The sequence below is a fragment of the Aythya marila genome, assembly GCF_965140915.1.
Source record: "Aythya marila genome assembly, chromosome: 16".
Classification (NCBI taxonomy): Eukaryota; Metazoa; Chordata; class Aves; order Anseriformes; family Anatidae; genus Aythya; species Aythya marila.
This window is the reverse complement of record NC_139057.1, coordinates 6,493,382-6,514,704: the sequence shown is the minus strand read 5'-3', so window position 1 is coordinate 6,514,704 and position 21,323 is coordinate 6,493,382. Positions and strand designations below refer to the sequence as shown.

At 36.0% G+C, this 21,323-nt stretch overlaps 1 protein-coding gene across 1 annotated transcript in view; it reads right to left on the bottom strand.

Annotated features, from left to right (window-relative positions):
- LOC309884255 (uncharacterized protein) overlaps nt 1–21,323 on the bottom strand; it is a 40,412-nt gene that overhangs the window by 1,064 nt on the left and 18,025 nt on the right. The window contains exons 6-16 of the mRNA XM_082773026.1: nt 20,027–20,203; nt 19,006–19,429; nt 18,645–18,807; nt 15,329–15,440; nt 11,117–11,207; nt 10,384–10,470; nt 7,985–8,137; nt 6,223–6,352; nt 6,034–6,066; nt 4,063–4,166; nt 3,123–3,206 (exon numbers count right to left, since the gene is read on the bottom strand). Coding sequence (XP_082629152.1) covers nt 3,123–3,206; nt 4,063–4,166; nt 6,034–6,066; nt 6,223–6,352; nt 7,985–8,137; nt 10,384–10,470; nt 11,117–11,207; nt 15,329–15,440; nt 18,645–18,807; nt 19,006–19,429; nt 20,027–20,203 — 1,558 coding nt within the window. The remainder of the gene's footprint in view (nt 1–3,122; nt 3,207–4,062; nt 4,167–6,033; nt 6,067–6,222; nt 6,353–7,984; nt 8,138–10,383; nt 10,471–11,116; nt 11,208–15,328; nt 15,441–18,644; nt 18,808–19,005; nt 19,430–20,026; nt 20,204–21,323) is intronic.

The window sequence follows — 21,323 nt, the reverse complement described above, 5'->3', positions numbered from 1 at the left end:
TTTGCAAATAAACAAAAATATTCACTTTGATGTGTGTATTTTTGAAAGAAAAAGTAATTTATCAAAGAGACACCTTTCCCTGCTCTGTTCTTCTTTTCACCTGAAAAAGTTGAATGGATTGAATTTTTTTCAAAAGCAACCTGAACAATATTGGCATCATGTTTGCTCTATTGTAAAACAAGAGGTAAAAGGCAGTCATTCTACAAAGTTCAGTGCTAGGAGAGGGATTTCTGAATTAACTAAAATCACTTCCCCATATGTTCTCCAGTTCCAGGACAGAAAAGGATTTTTAGTATTCAGTCTCTTAAACCTCTTGCTGAGGTTTAATTCAAGAGGCTTGCCATCATTTTCAATGATTTGTCCTTAATGATATCAATGAGTTAAAGAACATAAGGGCACCTAAAATGGCTTTCTAATTGAGCAGAAGAAATCTAGAGAATATGTTCCAAAGGCTTCAACAAAAGGTTTAAAAAGGCATCTTGTGTTGCTGCAAGTTCTTATCTTGCCTGTAATTGAGAGCTACTGTGTAATTGGGAGATACAGCTCTCCCAAGGCTGAATAGCAATGTAGTTGTATTTCAGTATCTCAAATTGCAACTGAAATGGAAAGGTTTGGACAGGTATCTGTCATTATCTAGACACATTCACCTGGACATCATCTAAGATGCTCTTAGAAGCAAACTCTCTGCCTGGAACTCATAAATACAGTAAAAGAAACCCCTCACATATAATCCAGTCACAAAAACTTTAACGTTAACCAGTGATACCTGATTAATACTTTTGCCTGTTGTGCTCCTAATTGCACCTCCTGGGTGCTCCAAGCCCTTGATCTTTGGCACACCTCGCCACTCACCTGTAGCGTACCATCAGTTAAACAGTAATGAGACAGACATTTCCTGGAGCTAATGACCATCTGTGAGAAGTTGATAGCCCACAGCTATACCACAGGCAGTTATCTACAATTTATTGTTAATTCCATAGAAGTGTCACATGCCAAGGTCATTATTGATTTTATAAACAGAATATAAAATCATAAAGGTAGGCCTGTGGATTTCTGTTTTATGAGCAACATGACTTCTGTGACCACCTACAACACATTTCTACATCAGGTATCCCCCCAGGTAAGCTGGACTATCCCTTCCTAGTGCTGTTCAGATGATAGCCTGGTCTTTGATCACCCATCCTATTTTATATTTGCTTTATGTTTTTGCTGCTTTATAAATATACAAAAAGATCTGCCTAGCAATAACAGTATTCAGAAGAAAAAAAAAAATGCAAGTGAGAGAAATATATCAAAAGCTTAACTTTAGAGAATAAGAAGGAAGGGAGGCAAAAAGCAACTGGGTAAATACTTGAGGAAACTTCCAGCCATGTAAAAAATGAAATCCTGTTCAGATGCAAATAAGAGTCTTGGATTTCCCATTCCAAGCAAGGGAAGCAGAATCTCACAGATGATGCTGTGCTATAGATTTGTATGTTTAATGCCCCCTGGCTGAGTATTCATGGCTGGGCAGAAACAATGTCTGTGCAGGGAGAGTTTGACAGGAGCATGGACATGTAGGAGGATACATCCATCACTCACTGGGCATGTCACAGCTCTACAAGCAGGACCAGCTGCATCATGCCAGCTCCTTCTGGAAACTGACTTCCAGGTAAAATGGTCAAAGTCTTCCATATCCCAGGCAAGCAATGTCCCTAGATGATTTTACAACAGGAGTCTCCCTACTTTTTGATGAATGCTTTTCAACCATTTTCATTCATCTGCTAATTTTCATTCATCAACTGCTAATTCTCTCATTTCTCTCATTTAGACTGTTTTTCCACCTACTGGGCACTGAGTTCTTTGCTTATGTGCTACCATACTATTACGTCTTGTTACACTATGCTGTGTCATTTTTCCCATTTGTTAAAGGTTGCAAGAGACACATACACACACACAAAAATAAATAAATAAATAAAAAAAAAAAAAAAAAAAAAACTTGTATGTGGTTACAATATTCCTTTTAGTAAAACATTACTAATTAATTTTCCTTGGTCAAACATGTCTCTAATCTTCACGGTCTCTTCAAGTAGGTCCCCAAAGGTTATCCTGCTGGCATCTTCTTGTTATAAAATATACATATAGTATGGCCTATATTAAACCTCCCTATATTCTAATCCCCCTCTCACCCCTTCACACAGACCTCACACACCAAAATAAATAAATGAATAAATAAATGCCTTAAAGTTCTGTCTAAATGCCAGGAAGTTTTCCTAGTTTGCAAGATCAGCTCTGCGTTTCAGCAAAGCCATCCTTTTTCTTTAAAACCTCCCAGTGAGACTATTCTGCTGGAGAATACTGTTACAATAGCAGAGGCCTCCCAAATTTCTCTGAGAACATTGTACAAAATGAGGATTCTTCACACTATGTTGTTAAAAATTGCAGCATGGAGTTTATATCATTCCTTTTGGTGTGACCCTCTGACCCCAAAAAACATTTCCTATTGTTTTGGACCTAGATGACTTTCTTCTTTTCAGAACAAAAATTGACTGAGAAAATTAGGTGCTTCTCCAGTGCAAGTGTGGGAGAATGTAATAGGAACAAGCAAGAACAGATAATTTATCAGAAATCTTGTGCCCAAGGAGCTCCCTTTTTGCTCTGCTCATTTTTAGATCTGTGCTACTACCAACATCTCCACCTCTCTCTCCCTCAAATAACAGTAACTAAATCAATGCCATGGACTATAGGCTTGTCACTAGAAAAAAGCCCTCAGCCCTTGTAACAGAAGCTCTACAAGCAGAAGATACAACTTGTGCTAGACACTGGAAAACATGCTGTTTTCTATAATATCTTGAAAACATTCAACCATTAAACTGGCTAGACTTACAAAATTGCTGAACATCCACTTTTCTTTCTGATATTTGGGCCATAAAACCTCTTAAATGTGGGCTATAAGTCCTGAAGAAAAGTAAAAGCCATATTTTCATTCAAAACATTCCACCATTGATACTTTTTTTTTTTCCAGTTCCTGTGGACAGGATAACTATAAAGCATGTAGAAGCATGGGAACTTCTTGCATCTTTCTTTTTTTTTTCCTTAAGAAATGTAGATCTATTTTCATTGCACTTTAATACAACACATACCAGTACATTGCTATAAAGCTTCTTCATTTCATCACATCTTTTTGACAGCTGGGATAGATCCTCTTCATATTTCTGAATTAAATCCTGTAATAAAAAACTTCTTAATTTGATATAGGAGCATAGTATTACAGCAGATATTAAACAGTAGTGAAAACAAGAGAATTCAAGTCAAAATTTTCATGTCACAAAAATTTCACATTTCACAAAAGATAAGTACACATCAAACACACACATTTCCTTGCAAGTATTAAGGCATCAAAGAAAAAAAGTTAGATAACTTATTAAAATATCATCTAATGTTACTACCCAAATCTATTAAAATTAACAGAACTGGATAAGCATCATAAGGTCCTAACTTCCACTCACATTTGTCAAAAGCAAAGCCTTATTTTTTAAAACAAAATTTCTTGATCATGGTCCTTTGCAATGTATGCATTTAAGACAACCTAGTATTTATTCAAGAAGCATACTGGCCTCCCTATAGGGGCTCAGCCACTTCTCATAGCATCCTCTAACCCATCCTGTTGTGCCATTAACATGGACAAAATCATCTTAGATCAACCTATAATCACAACTTATTCAAGCTCTTGGATGATGTTTCTCTGTGCTGTTTTCTGAGGGCAGAGGGAGTTGTTACAAACTAAAAAAAAAAAACAAAAAAAAAAAACTGCTGTTATTCCAAAGTGTTTAATGTGGGTGACCATGGAACTATCTGTTCCTCATCCACTCCAGCCAGTTTGCCTGTGAAGAAAAAGCAAGAGAAGTAGAACCTCTGAAAAGACCTTCCATGCTGCAGCTTGTGGTATGAAATATTATCAGAGGAGAATACAAGGTTTTCCTCAGATGCTCCTGACCCCCTTGTTAGGGTGGGATTCAGTGAAAACTGAATAGATTGCTCATCCTTTATCTGCAGTCCACAATAAGGTTATGGTTATGTTACCTTTAGTTCCTTGCAGAACTGTAACTCCTGGGGTGTTGTCTTCATAGTCTTGGGTTTAATAAGCCTTCTGCACTGAATAACATTTTCCAATTCTTTTTTTAAAACTAACAAAATAAAGAAAATGAGCAATTTCACTAGCATGCAGTTGTGTTCAAAGGAGTACAAATATTTAATTTAGAACACATGGAAAAAAAGCAAATTATGGGTCTATAACATGATCACCTAGCAATACTAACCTTCTGTTTTCAAAGAGAAATCCTAAAAGATGTATAGGTCTTGTGGGGAAGAAATAGCATATGATCACACCACAAGCAACTGCAGAATAATGAAGAGGTCAATAGTATGGTTATGCTGCAGCTGTAAATCTGACCTTTCCTGGATTTTAGCACTGGAATTAGCAATGAAAATAACATTCTTCCAAACTACATCTTTCTGTAGAAAATTCAGGGTTCCATTAAAGATAAAAGAATAAAAATTCCCCTATTAGTAACAGTAAGAAATCTTGTCAGTAGGCACTATGCCCTACACCAGACTGCTATTGTGAGGGTTCTGTCTGTATGAAATGTGGGGAAAAGAACTGACCCACGCTGCAGTCCAGTTTCTTTCTCCTCTTGTGCTCAGTTGAGCACATGAGCCCCAGGATGTGCCTTGAACTACATGGTGGGAAAGGCTGGTTCAGTAGCTTTTGGCCCACCACTTTCCCTCTCTGCCCTGGAGAACAGTACTTAAAAAAAAGAAATCTGCATCAGGAATCCAGGAGGGAAGAGGCCAGTCAGTCTCCTCAGGGTCTCATAATTCATGTCCTTTGATAGCCCCCAACAGTTTCTGATGCCAAGGTTGTTCCACCACTTTAAGCATGACTTTACATATCTGGCTTTAAAATATTTTGTTTGGAATTTACACCAACATTGTGCCTGACAAACACAATGGATTGAACATAAATGATTTATATATATACATATATAGGTACACACACATATATATAACAAAGTATATATGTATTAAAGTATATTTACTTATACACATATATATATGTACTTTATATATATAAGTATAAAAGTATATTTACTTATATGAAGAATATATATATATGTATAAATACAAAAGTATATTTGCTTGTACTCTTAAATTCAGTTACTTATATTTCCTAAAACAATTGATTGGAAATTCTTGGAACAAAATAAAAACTATTTAGTGGTGTTAAGCTACATGCCTGACTGACTCACAGAGCCCAGCAAAATAGGTGCAAGGGCTTTTCAAACCAAAAGCTGAGAACAAGTGGCATTTACATATGTTATGAGTGGTTGAAATAGGATATATTAGTCTGTAGTGACATAGTCAACATCCATGCTACATTTTCAAAAGACAAATTTTTATAAATTTTCAACACAACACAAGTTTTTATCCACTTACATACCTTCTCTATCAGCTCTCAAAAGTTCCATTGACTGGTCAATTTACAGTAGTGTTCAAAGGTAAGTTTTGAATATCTTCCAAAGTCTGTCTTACATTTGAGTGACTTTATTCTGTTCTCTCCTATTGACTTCACTAATGTTGGACTCCTTTCTAGAGATGGACACCAGTTTGGTTCAAAGAAATTCTTGAACTTCACTACTGAACTGTGAAAAGTTTTCTCCTGCTGCATTGCCTGCTCCCAGAGACTCTGTTACGGCTGTAACTTTGACAGAGCTCTTGTATCACTTAACATCTGTACTTTAAGATAAACTCTATTTCCCATGGGCGGTATATTTTTTTTATATTCCGAAAGCACCTGGACACACTTTAATATTTCTTTTTTAAAATTCTTCACAGTAACATGGCAGGTTAAATATCGCCATAGCAACACTTTACCTCAATATTTTGAGCCTTTACACCTCTTTACAAACTACAGAAGTGCAATGAAAACCTGTTCCAAATGACTGCACAAAGTATGAAAATCTTTCTCTGAATTCAGAAATCACATTTACATACCATCAACTTCAGCACTTAGGCCCTTCATGGAAGCTGGAAAAGAAGAGAGATGGAAAAACATGCTAATAATATCATTCATAATTTGAGATGGAGGTTTCCAGAAAAGTTGAGGGATTTCATTTTTTATCTGTTTTTTTTTTTGTTGTTGTTGTTGTTTTGTTTTGTTTTTGTTTTTGTCCCTCCACTTACCATCAGGAACAGCTTCAAATTCTGTCAGCTCCTGAGAAAATTTAGCCAAATCAGGCTCATGTAAGAAGATCTGTTCCACAAGGGCGTGAAGCAAGGTGAATGTCCTCTCCTTACCCCGCAACAGAGATAACTGCAAGTAGAATACAGCAATGATTGACAGACTGAGTTATTATGCAAATATATATATATATATATAAAAAAAAAAAAAAAAAAACAGCATGGATTTTGATAGCTCCCATGTAAATTTGACAAGAATAGAAAACACAATGAAATTAAACCTCTCCATTTCAAACTGCCATCTCTCAGACATTCTCAATTAAGATCAGCTTTACACTTTCATATCCATTGACCTTCCTTGCTTTTTTGTCTCTTCCTATTCACAGAGGTCTTTTTTGACTTAAGGTATTCTAATTGATTGCATCTGATTTTGGACCTCCAAACAGAGTCATTATTCCTTTCCATTTAAAAGCCGTGTGCTGTGTTCATGAAGACAGTAAAGTTCCTTAATTAAATCTAGGAAGATGCTCTGTGGCAGAAAATGATTTTCTTGGCATTTTTCATTATGATAGATGTGGTATTACAACCGCTATAAAAATAAAATAAAATAAAAAAGTTGTATCTCAGAATTGCCACTAGAGTTATAAATCACTCACTCATATATTAAAGTCTCCAGATGGAAAAGATACGTTTAAAAAAAAAAAAAAAAACTATTTTCTTCTATTTACAATGGTGTTAAAGTTACAAGGCAGCTTAGGAAATTTGTATCTATTTCTTAGTTTTTAGGGTAAAAAATAATGCTCTCTGTCAGGTAGAGGCAGGGGTGTGGGAACTGTATTCAGTGGCAGAATTTTCCAGTGGCATATTATGGTGAAAATAGGAAAGCCATTGCCTTAAAATTGATGGAAAGCTCAGCCTACTGTAATGTAAGCGGTAGGTGAGTGACGAGACTGATAAAGAACTAACAGGTAGATGATGTTTTGTTTTGTTGGTGGTGGTTTTTTGTTTGTTTGTTTGTTTATAGAGCATATCTCTATCAGTAAAGGCAAAAGATTACAAAAGCCAACCTTTTCACCCATCCATTCCATGCAGAGCACTGATGGGGAGTACAAGGAGGTGTTAAAATCATTAAACCATTGCAGGCAAAGTTTCCTCCCTTTGTAATTGTTCATTTATTTATACTTTGCTTTTGAAACTTGACCTTGACATTGCACGGTAGCACTTGTAGCAAAAGGCTCTTGCTTTAGAGTAAAATGAAGCACCGTGAAGGAATTACTCCAGTGCCATAAAAGTGCTGCCCTGCAGAAGAAATGCTGGAGCTACAGCCTGTGACCATAGTGAAATGAAACAGGTCCATACGACAGTGCTCTGCACAATGCAGCAAAACACACTTTTATCTAAACTTGCATCTAGCCAGGGCCTGCAGCTCAGACATCTCTTCTTGCCAGGGGATCTTACTATCAGGGACATCAGCATTTTGATGTTCTACCTCATTAGAAACATAGCACATTCAACACCACAGTGCCCCCATCTAGACAGCGCTGCTGTCTAGTATGGGGAAATGCATCTTGTTATACTACACATTAAAGAATACATTATTAAACCAGATTTTGTTTCTAGTGTAACCAAGAGCAGATGTTAAAATGTTAGCTACTCATTAAAAATGATTGCCTTTCTCCACACTCAGGGCAAAATTGAGTTAATGTTAATGGCCAACATACATTATAATATGATGATTTTAATAAAAAGAAAAATATTTACTCACTTTGGTCAAAGATGACAATCGAAATCCTTTAGCTTTCTCTTTTCCAGCCTTTTCATTTAAATGGTTTCCAATGGCTAAAATGTACTCCAAGACAGCAACAAATTTCTGGCTGGATTGCAGCTGCTTACTTGCTTGGATTTTCTGGTTTATTAGCTGAAACAAATCTTCTTTAAGTTCAGATTACATGTGCAAGTAAAACAATGGTGCTATACCTGTCCTTTGCCAAGCCTCATTGTCCCACCTGAATTCACACTTTAGCTGTTATCTTCCTATTGAACTTTCTTTGGGGAGCAAGCCGGGGGGCTTCAGGAAGGAGCAGTTAAATTCTCCCAAGATAAAGCTGGTGTTGGCACAGTTACCCTGCCTTAGATGAAGGTCAGATCCTCCGTGGCTGCCAAACTTGCCCTGCTACAAGAAATTCAACCTCATCTCTTAAAACGCATCTAAAGGAAAAGCCTTTTGCTGTTTGAATGCACCAGATTGCACCAAATGTCAGGCATCGGGGGAAGCAGATAGCCCAAAGCGCAGTACAAGATTCTCCATCCTTCACCTCTCTCCCTTCTGCTTATACCAGCTGAAGACTTATCAAAATTCTCAGTACAGTTTCCCCTGAAGGAAGAATAATAATTTCCTGTAATCAAACTCAGTATCAATTTCTGTTTTCCCAGGGAAGACACCTCCCTTCTAGAGCAATAGACACATGAGGTAAATTCATTTTGAAATTAGAAAACATATATTCTTCTAGCATCACACCTGCCTTCAGCTGTCACACAAATTTAAAAGTAGAGAAATGATGAAACATGAGGGAGCACTGAAAACCCATGTCAAAACTTACAGAGCATAGCACGGGACCAAAGGGTGCTGAAAGACAATACAAGATTGTACCATAGAATTTTAGTTGCATTCTACACATTATAAATATGTTAGTATGTATAAGTAAGAAAAGAGGCATTTAATCAGTTGTTGAATCAGTTGTTTGATATTGAACAATAAATATCCTTCAAAGCAACCAGTATATAATAGCTTCCAAATATTCTAATATTTGGTTTCAGTGGAGGATAGCAAAGGCGTAGCATGGTACCAGACAGGGTCAGGAATCTGTTCATCTCCCTAGCGTCCTCCATCTGTTCCTATTCTGAGTTTTATTCACTGTTACTATGGTTTTAGCCACAGACAAATAAAAGAGAACAACTCTGACTTGCAGAACTTTAAAATTTTGTTTTCATTCCCACGTAGAATGAGAGCAAAACCTTGCAAACCTTTTAACTGAATCAAAGCATACACAAACCCTGACTGGTAAGGCAGCAGGAAGATCCAGTCCATGAGACTTGCACACTGTTTATTTGCATACCCTCACCCCACCCCATCCTCTAGGTCATCCTGAAAAAGGCAGAGAGGGACTTGAAGTCTGGTTTGCAACACTGCACTTTAATGAGTGAGTAGTCCTCAGGATAGACATCCTCCTTCAATCTTCTGAAAATAAGAAATATCTATGAGATGCTGGTGCAATAAACTCACTCAAGTATCTATGTCGTTAGACCAATTCTTTCAGCTGCTGAGGCATGAATCTCCCTACACAAAGAATTGAATTCTAATGGTGAAATTTGCCTCTGTCTTATCTGGCCAAAGAAAAAAGAAAGTTTAGGAACCCCAAATAAAAATGTGAATATCTTTTACCAACCCATTAGTAGAAAAAGGATGATATTAAATGTACATGCATGTATATACCTGCATATCACAGCCTTCATATGTCTCTATCTATTTTTTGTTTTTACTGTTTTGTTTTGAACCAGTACTGTGGAACAGTCTATCATTAACAAAATACAATAAAATGAGAACAATTCTGCTAGCTAATGTTAAAAATAAATAAATAAATAAATAAATAAATAAATAAATAATACTGAATTTCCCATAGTACCCAGGGAAAGGGGTCGTATTAGCTGATCCAATCTCTGTTACGTGTTGCTTACATTCTGCTTTCTGCAGGTGACTACATCACCCCAAGTTTCAGATTCCCAAAAGCATTCAGATAGTGGCATTGTATTTCAAATGCAGCATGTCTCTAACTGCCATGTTACTTGCAATCCCTTTGTTATCAAAGCCATGATCTATAAAGATTATTTATTTTTATTTTTTAATCTTTTTGCTTATCATTTTTGAACAGCGTCATTAAATTGTATTTTATACATTGGGCTTCTTGGATTCCTACACTATGTATTATCTACATTATGGACTGTGAAATATTTTGCTAAAGTGAAAAAATATATATCCCAACTACACAGCTTTGAAATCTGCACCAAGGCCACTTGGGCTCCTGATGTCTAATTGGTAGATTTTGATTACAAACAAATGATAAAGCAGTCATTTGAAAAAGCAGTCACTTTAAAGCAGTCACTCACAGGTTCCAAGTCTCTCATGCTCATAGGTAGTTCACGTATGGTAAGCAGGAGATCCAGCCTCTGGCCCAAGTGGGGGATTTTACACATCTGCATAGAAGTGAACAGAACAGGAAACAAAACCCATTGAGCAATTCATCTGCAACATAATTTCCTTAATTTCTGTGCCCACTTATTAATTTTATTCTAGGCCTTAAGACTATAGGCATACTCTGACAAATAAAATCAATCTGCTTGTCTATGCCTGATTTATGTATGCATATCCAACAATACACTGTATGCTGGTAGGGCCAGACACTATTAAAGTCAATGGTGCTCATTTCTCATGAACAAGAACAGCTACACATATACAGTTTTACATTTAGAGATTTGGAAAATCTAGCTCAGATTAAATTAGCTCCTATTTTGGGGGAAGAAGAGGACATACTTATGGTTTAGTGGGGACTGCTAGCGTTAGGTCAGAGGTTGGACTCGATGATCTTGAGGTCTCTTCCAACCCAGAAATTCTGTGATTCTGTGATTCTGTGATATTAATTGGAGATGCAAAAAAATGGATCTGTAAAGTTCTCTTCATAATTTTTACTGTCTCAACTCTTTATCAGATAAATCCTCTTATAATGGTTCTGACTAAGGCTGTAAATTTAAGTTCCAACTAACAGCTTCTTGAAATGGTTTTATCTAGAAGGAGGTGTCCCAGAAATAGTGCTTGGTGTGTTTTAATGCCGTGTTTTCTTACCTCTAACATAAACTGATCAACTACATGCAGCTTTGAAGGAGATCCCTTGAATGACTGGTATCTTTCTGCATCTTTTGGTGTTAGCATGTATCTGTAAAACAACAAATGTAAGTCAGATGTCCTTTTCCTTGAATATTGCCATAACGTAAAACAGTTGTTCCATTCCATACATCAGGATTCCTCACTGTTTATTGTTTTATATTTTGAATATTTAGTCTTTAACCAATGGTACTTTTTGGACATTTGAGTGAATGGTGCAACAGAAAACAAAAATGATCTGCAGATAGATCTGCATATCTATATCTGCAGACTTAAAGATAATTTACACTGTCATGGGTTTTGGTAAAGGTAAAACTGTATCATAAGGGAATTAATGCTATTCTTTCTAAAATATTCATTAATTCTGTGCCTAATATACATGCTTTGGTTTCATTTATTGGATGAACATATCTGACAACCTTTAAAAAGCACCTAAAAACAACATAGAATTTTTAAGCAGTTATGGACATGTTCGTTCAGCTCATCTCCAGCAGTAACTTTGAAAAATTAGCACAAAAACAGAGCAGGCTCAGGTTATAGTGTGATTAGTCAGTGGGCTCCACAGTCTGACCAACCCCTGTACATCTAAAAATTTTTAATTGCCCATGGAACAAAGGTGGGTAATGGTGTTTCTGTCTCTCTAAGCACTGTATCACATCCGAGATCTGTTTCTCGTTTTTGTTGTGATAGCACATAATACAGACCCAAACTTTCTTCCTTCTTAATAAGGTAAAAAAATATTTTCCCACAGCACTCCAGAGCCACAGATTTTTAGAAAAAAATTATGTTTTTAAACATTTCTGCACTTAGAAAAATAAACTCACAACACCACAGCTCCCATCCTTTGGAAATCTGCCTGCCTGATACGCTATGGGAATTCACAACACATCTAAAAGAAAAATTGAATGGATGTTATAGCTAACATATGAGAAGGATTGTTAAGAATTTTAAATATGTATTCAGGTCTACTATCATCTCCTTTTTCTCTGGAGAAAAAAATATAGCAAGTATGATTAAATAGTCATGAGGATGAATATACATTTACATTAAAAGTAAGGAAAATTATTCAAAGATGGAAAAATAAAGCTAAGATTTTAGCATTTTAAATACAGAACAAACAATAGCCTTTTTTTTCCTGTTGTCAATATTTTAATATGACATTTCAATTTAATAATTACTGGGTTTTGAATTATTAAATCTATATTAAAGCAGATTAGAAAATATTCCATTCATCACCCTTCATCTTCAAAAAAAAAAAATCTCATTTTAAAATACCAGTTATCTGCTGGAAAATGAAAAGAGTTTTATTTATCATTAAAAACAGTTGGTTTAACTTTTGGAGCAAATTCAAAGAAAGTTTAAAAAAACTGACAGCAAATATCTTCACTTAATCAGAAGTCTGGCATTTCTTTTTTTAATATATTATATATATGAAATGAAACTAACAGGGTATTTAGTATGGTTAACAGCTTAAAGCATTAAGCAATGCAAGCCAGGGAAAAGGAAGCACAAGAATATATAAATGCATTCCTGAAATATCTTTTACATGAATGTGACTACAGGGGAATTTTTGTAACTTGAAATCTCACACTGTTCTGAAAAAATAAGTTTGAAGAGAGAGCATACCTTTTTTTTAAAAAATGCCAGGATAAAGAATTCATTCAGACAACTATGGAAAAGTTTTGCTATTAAAATAAGTCCTGAAGTTTCTAATAATATTCCACTACCTCCATTAACCTTTATTGGACACCTGAGTAGAGCATTTTGCTCACTGGTCGCTCTTAGAAATGTAATCTTGTTCTTGACTTTAAATATTTTTCATTTTGTGATAGTGGAATTCAGATTTCCTGTTCAGGCTCATATGACAGGTATAATATGCACGCAGAGGAGTTTTCCTGTCCCTGACCATCCTGTTTAAACTCCTGTCATAGCCACAGGTTCTCAGCTAATTGGAGACTGGAGTTTTCAATGGTAAAATTTTCCACCATGACTCCTAAAGGAAGTGGAAAGATCTTCAAAAATGCTAAACGTCCTGCTACTTCTATCATGGCAACTCCACTATAATGCATTTACAAGAGAAACTGCTGATTGCTGACATTTTCAGATAAATATCTGCCGTTTCAATAAAATGTCTGAATGGCAGTTGTAAGACAATTAACTGTCTTGGAAATCCACCCCCAGTCAGGGAATGCATCTCTTTGTATTTCAGTAATATTTTAAAATCTGTTTGGTTGAGAGAAATAAGCTTCTTTTCCCTACAAGATTTGTACACATTTTCCTAGATTTTGACAATAAACAAGAATCCCAGGAATAGAATCCTTGATCCTATAGAACATACAGCAATACAGCAGCCAATGTCTGGTACATGTTCCTTTGCTAGAAAAATTACCTCAGCATTATTGCTATCAAAGGAAGACTCTGAAATCTTCGCTGTAAAAATAAAATCTTTGAAGATTCTTTACCATCATCAGCATTATTATTGTTATTATTGTTTTCTGATGGCAAAGAGTCCAGATGCCATAAATCACTGATCTCAGTGGTGCTATACTAATTTCAAGAGCATGGAGATCCTGTACCAAATCTGCAGTGCTGTACAATGGCTTGAACAATGGATTGTGTTCGGTGTTTTCCTGCAAAAGTAGGTATGAGCAGTGGCTGCCCTCAAGAAATAGGCTGCTCAGACTGGGGCATTCCCTCACTTCTGCCAGCTCCGTAATTACTTCTGTGATTGGAGAAAACACAAATGTTCAAGGTATTTCATTGCAATTACACTCTCATCAATTCCATCACTGCAATTAGAAAGTGCAGTTATATTTAATATATAAATATACTTGTTTATTTATATGAAAAACAGCAAGCTTTTGAAAGAAAATGGAGCTCTATTATAGTAGAGTTATACACATTTCACTAGTTCACAATCTGCTGTGCACAAATGTGGGGTACAGATGGTAAAGCATGTAGGAAGCATGAAAACCTCCTCCAGAACACTGGCATATTTAAAATATTTCATTACTCAGTGCCTTGTCCATGTCCCTTCATACTTCAGGTAAGCTCTCTACAAGCCATCTCAACAAATGACATTAATTCCATGCATTTCACATCTGTCCTTCCTGTTCTCATCACTTTCTAAGTGCAGACATGATTCTGCAAACTTTAAAATTCCTTTAGCGATTAGGACCAGGATTTTAAGGCCAGAATTAAAATCACTGCACCAAAAGTAGGCACACTGATAGAAGGAAAAAAAAAAAAAAAATTTACCTACTTCCTCACGTTTTTGTTTTTTTTTGCTAGCATCATGATTTTCTAAGCTCACTTTTAACAAAACACTCAATTTTCTCATTTTGAAGCAAGAAGCAGTCTCACTTCAAATTTTCATAAAAATATGTATAATAAAATGGCACTGGTACCACATGCTTTGCATGGGAACTTGGATGTGTAATGGATACTACTCTAGGACCCACTTTTTTCCTGTGTTTTTAACTAGTCAGAGAGAAGATCCAATTTCTACAAATTTCACATGCCTATAGTTTGCTTACACTCCTGAAATGTATTACTCTCAGTATAGTTATTTTGTTTTTTTTTGTTTGTTTGGTTGGTTGGTTTGTTTGTTTGTTTGTTTTTGTGGGATTTTACTTTGTTTTTTAAGATATCAAAATTTTTGTTGTTTTAAACCCACAGATCTCTGCCACTCAGAAATACTGATATTCTCCTTTAACACTTGTCTGGCTTCCTATGTTCAAATCAGTTTTTAAACAGGGAACAGAATTCATTTTTTTTCTTTCATTTCTGAGCCCACAATAGACAATAAGGCTGTAGTAAGAGATGCTGTGAAGTTTTCTGACTGCTGCACCTGCTCACTGCAGGTGAGCTCACTCATTCTTTTACTAACTCTGCTCCTTGTAACCAGTTTGACAAAGTCCTGTCAGATTTGCTGTCATGTCCTGCAGTTCCCTTCCTACACAACATGGGGAAGAGTTATATTTTGGAAGAATATTCTACAATGTCTGTTGCAAGAACTGAGATTTCTGTGTGCAACTCTAACATTTTATCTATGGTCAGGATAGATTCAATGTCTCAGTAGCATTTTTCCTGAACTACCCATTATTTGAATGAAATTATGCCCTCTCCAAAACATAGAATCTTATAAATAAACAATTGAACCCCAAAGATTACCTTCGTAGTGCTGTAATCTGCTCATCTGTAAGTCCACCACTCTCTTCATGTATAATGTATAGTTTTTCTTTCAACTCACTTGGTTTTATATGAAAACTTTTAAGAAAAATGTCTGCGGAAAAACAATTCTTAAATTACTTGGAAGAAAATGCTCAGGGGAAGAAAAAAAATCAAAACATTTCATATTTATTTTCCAGATTATAAAAAAAAAAATCACTTAGTAGCTGCTAACGCTAAAACAAAAACACAGTCTTCATATTTCTTTTTAATATACATAGCAGTAGTCAAGCAAAAATATATTTTATGTCAGAAGATAGTCAAAGTTTAAGACAGAACTATCAAGATACTGTTATCAGATGGCACTCAAATACTTATTATTATATATGTCTCTTGCACTCAGCTTAACATTCGAAATATTTTTTCTCTGAATAACAACACCACATACTGGCATACTGTAGTATTTTGAATGTTAAAGAAATTGAGCTTTTCATTTGTTTGGATTTTGTTTACTTGCTTTGTTTAATTTCTAGGGTTCAAAAGAAGGTAATTGGAGTCCATGCAACAAAAATTAATCAAATGAAGGCAACATGGGAAACTTCTTCCTCACTGCACAGTGAGTATGCTTTAATACTGTGTTTGTCAGACCTTCACTGACAGATACTCTTTGGTAATCTTCTAAAATCTGATTACATTTTTATAATGTTTAAGATGTGTGCTGACTTGGGGCTGGCTCATAATACACGTTACAATAGGAAAATGGAAATAAGGCTTCTCTTCTGCATACAGGTGAAGAACCACTAGTAAGGCTGTTGCTCCCAAGACTACTTTGCCTTACCAGTTGTTTTTTGTTAAATTACTGCCTGTTTCCATCATCATTACCAAAAAATGAGGAAGTAACATCTGAAACACCAAGGAAGTGAACAGAAGGGCTAAACAGAGAAAGTGAGAAGCTTTAAAGGTAAGATGATATCCATGGCCAGTAACACAGTGAATAATTCATAGTAAAATATTGATTTTAAAATTTAGTGCTTCCTTTTCTTAAACCACTCACAAAGCATTTAAGGCTTTCTTGAATATTTTCAGTGTTTGAAATTAGCAACTGAATAATTTCTAGTCATCAGACTTCACAAAAGAAATCAATTGCAAATAAAACTGGAGATGTTTTCTGTCACTCAAAGGTCATACAGGGTTGTTTCAGCTCTTTGTCATGGTTGCACTTGTTCTGAGAATGGGATTTCTAATGAAAATATTTGTGGCACAGATTCAGAATTAGTTTTCTAATCTCATATACACATTCATAATTCACTGTGTCTGTAAATGTTACAGCTGTTCAACTCATTTTCCAGAATACCCATGAAAACCTGCACAAAGTGGATGAACAGTGATTTTTCTGAATATGGTGGTTTATCTTTAAAACAAAGAAAAGCCCTATTCTTTTATAACACACACCTTTTTTTTTTTTTTTTTTTTTTTTGAAGAGGTGAGTCCTTGCATCTTTTCTAAATTTTCTTTCATTCCAAAAAATGATCAACATTTTTTTCTTCAAAATTAAAATTAATTAACTGCTCAGTGTCTACCCATTTCTCGAAATCTTTCTCAAAATTACCACATCGTCCTAAGTTTCAAAATATTTTCCTAGGCAAAATAAGGATTTTACATATGGGAAGCTGGATCTTTTACAGAGAAACAGACGTCAATCAAGTCACGGAAGCAGTTTTCTATCCTAAGTCAGTTTTTCACCAATGAAATCCCACATTCTTGAATTAACACACACCTCCCTGGATTCTTTCTTTGGTAAACTGAAAGCGTCTTTCTTGTTTCTCACTTTCTGACACTTTGTTCTCTGTGTGGCAGTTTATCAACAAGAAGCCACCTGATAACTTAGCTTTTATCTGCATTTTCTCATACTCCAGACTTGAATTTATAGTGTAGATCTTCTCTCAGAACTCTCATTTTTCTCTTGTGTTTGGACATCCACTTAAATTCTCAAGAAATTTTAACCTACTGGCATTTTGGAGCTTCATCTTTTTATTCATTAATTTAAGGACTGTGGTTTGTAACACTTGCAGGAAGATTAATCAGAATTCTCAGGATCAAATTAACTTTTGATCTAAGTACTGTCCATTATAATAAGTACATGATGGGACTTTAAGGATAAGATTAAGAAACGGTCTTAGAATGTCTCAATGAAAAAAGTTGTAAGACGAAAAGGATCAAAGGGAAGAATGGTGCTATTTGCAAACCAAAAGAAAGAATTTTCCTAAAAGAAACTGCAATAATTTAGCAGATAAAAGTGCTATTACAGGATTCTTTTTATCTACAACCAGACTTTTGTATCATTCACTTCCTTTTAATCCTTCGAATTATTAGTCAATGGATGTAATAATTCCAACAAGTTATTTCTATTTACAGTTCTCAATTAAAACTTTACACAATCTCCAAAGTATATTCCTTCTTATCAATATTCATAGATGAAATCATTAAAACTTCAAAATTAACTGCCCTGAATTCTTTACACATGTAACGTTTCTTAAAATAGTGCTCGGTTATAGAACTTTTTGGAAAGCCATCTCTGCAACAGAAACCATTATAGTCTTTGAAGAACAATTATTCTTGCTCCTTTAGTATCCAATACTTCTAATTAGAGTTCTTGAAAGACCTTTATATTGTTTTATTAGCAAGACTAGAACCGCATGTTGAACTGTTTCATCAGTTTTAAAATACTGTTCTAGGTTAGGCCTTTGGCAGAATCATACCAAGGTTATGGGAGGGAAGGATCCAGTTCACGATCATTCAAGACAGTCATTCACAGTCTAAGTTTTCTGAGTTAGCTTGAAGAGAGAGGCCAAGAGAGTTCCTACAACCTGGCTTGTAGCTATCTCAAAGGCTTCTTACCAACCCATTTCAACCTACATGAATATTTAACTCAGTGTTGGAGAGAGACTGAGCACAGCATCCAAAGAGCAAACTACTAACCTGCTTTCTGGTGACTTGTGTCACCTGGCCAACCCACGACATTTTGAAAGCCTTTAAAGTCAGGGTCTTAACATTGATTTCACAGGTGTCATATATGATTTTACATGTCTTTCCTAAGAAAACAGCTTCACAGCTTGAGGGCGCATCCAGATATTTTGTACAGGAAGAGCAGTTTGGTGCTTCTATTCTACATCATTAAAGACCACATTTACAGCAATTGAGCCTTTAGACCCAAGCTTGTCTCTTTTACCCACCAAACGGTAGAAATCACAAATAGCAAATTCATACGGTTCTCACCCCAGTTCTTCAGATAGGAGTATACAGTTCTTAATACACTTACTGAAGTTATGTGCAACTTTTTGATCTAACAGGATGTGCTGTTTGACTGGAGGTTCACTGCCTGAAAATACAGCCAAGTCCTGGATCTGGAACTGATCACAGAGTCTGGAAATGTCTATTTTTTTCTTGCATGGATCACATGATCCCCAGATGGATTTTTGAATCTAAAAACATAAGAAAAACAGGGAAGAGAAAAAGACAAAATAACAGTGTTACTTTGTTCTACCCAAACATACAGAAGTGCATCCCAGTTGTTTGTGGCACAGCTGTACTTTTATGATAATTATAAAGATAATACAAACTACTTTTTTCCCTTTTTTTTTTTTCCTCTCTTTTACAGCTACTGTTAGTTTCATCCTTACCTTATCACAAGGAACAACATCCCAGTGAAAGGCTTTAGTTCTCTTTGTCAAGGGAGAAAGGCTGCAGGGCTGTGGAAACACAGGTGGGGCTGGTGGCACCTCTGCCTTACTTATGGGAATTGGAGATGGTGATGCCAGGGCTGCTTCCCCTTCTGCAGGCTTTGTCCAGGAGTTTGAAGGCTTGTTCAAATCACTTGTTGCAGAACTCAAACCGAAATAGAGTGCCTCCTCTTTCTCTTCATTCAGAGCTATGGTAACATTCTCGTAATCAGCTTCAGAGGAGGTGTCTCCTTCAGATCCCTCCTGAGAGAGAGAGGTACCCTTGCACAGCTGACAGTACCTTTCTATGAGAGACACCCATTCATTCTGGAGCTTGCTGACATCCTCTGTCCTGTTATTTTGGACAGTAAAGGGTATTCGAAACCTGAAATTTAAGAATGCCATATATAAATGTAAGGAAGTGTAAATAACATGCTGACTAATACAACCATAGATATTTCTTATTAAGCAGAATGTTGTTCAGCAGCTTTACTTGTCAAAGGAGCCTAGTGCTGCTGACTCTGACCTTTTCAGACAGAGTTAATTGCTTACGTGTCTAAGGTTAGAGAGCTGAAGCTTTGCCATATATTGACTTTGTGGTGCAGTTACCTCGTAATTCCTCTTCTCCACCTTGAGGGAAGGTGAACTATGTGCTAAGTCTTATGAGCTTGGTGCACAAGCTGGTCAGAACCTCTTCACACGTGTGCAATCAAGCCGATTGGTATCTCTCCATTGACTCCTGACACAAGGACTAGACAAGCCTTTGTGGGAAGCATTTCAATGCCCCTTCTCAGTTCCACTATGTGGTGCTTTTGATTCCATCTTAAAATACTAAAATCACTGTATGGCTATGGGTTTATCTACATAAATTTGATGTCCTCATTCCCCCCTAGCTGTATTTTCTTCTGGGACACAGATTCTCTGCTGACCTTGTTTTCAATTGTTCTGCTTTAACAGATTATTAATTACCAATTATACTTACAAATAATTGTGTTCTTTGGTCTGGACTGAAAAGGTACCACATTCATTCTCCTTGATGACACTCACATCACCACCTGACAAATTAATTGTATTCGTTACAGAGTGTGCATTCTTGCTCTCTCTTCCCAGACCTATGCAATACAAAGTCAATTCTCCTTCACGTAGTTGTACCAAGTACCTGGAGGGCAAGGAATAGAGATTCTGTTCATTCTTCACAGACTACTTATTTACACAGCCCTTGTCTTTGTTAAAGAATTTTCTACTGTCAATGAGTCACCACATTTTAATACCATCTTCCATGGAACAGACAACAAGTATCAACACTAAAGCACAAAATCTTTGAGATAAAGGCTTCTTACTCTCATCTGACACAGAGTAAACAGTGACATAAAATATTAACTTCCTGACTATGTCTGTGATCAAATTAGACAAAATTAATAACAAGATCTGTCTATTGACTAGAAATCACATACATCCTGTTAATTTATTAGCCACTGTCTGTCTCCCTGACTCATTTTATGCTTCTCATTGGCTTGTGATGGTAGTTCCTTAGGACTGGTAGCTTTTAACACAATTTATTATGTGGCTGATCAGAGCATAATATGTTGAAGCTTCAGTTTCTGGGTCTTCCAGGTTTTTCTGCCACCAAGCTATAAACAAGCCACCAGGATATAAGTTAGTGCACAGCCTTATAGCCCAATAACTCTCCCACTTGGAAATGCCTCTGTGCATGCTCTCCCTCCATGAGGACTGATCCTGGTCCCCTTCATTCCCACGAGTCATGTGGGAGAAAGGAGCAAATGCTCTCCACTCAAGGGCTTCCATCAGAATTCACCATGCCAAAGTGTGGGTATTACTGATTCAAACGATAAATTATTCCTGGCACAAATTGCCTCACCATAAAGTTTCTATGACAGTGAAATCTCCTGCTTCATTCTCTCCTCTAGGATTCTGCTCTGCTGCTTATAACAAAGGCCCCACATTCAACAAGTGCAGGGTTTTACTGTATGTGTTTTTTATTTTTATTTAAGCATTTGAATTCTCACTTTTCCTGAGGGTTAATGCATTTCTTTATCATTCTGACAGTCCTATCAGACCTTTCTTTCCCTCTACTCTCTCTTCAAGGTGTGGCTAGTTGATTAAGGTGTTATATGAAGAATTTAAATAAGTTTTGCAACACCAGAAGAATTAAACATAAAATATAAATTGCATCTATTCCCACATAAACAGTCAAAGTGATAAGAATTGCTTAATGGAGCTGGCAGTTATATTGATCTCTCCTTTCTTTAAAGCAGGGA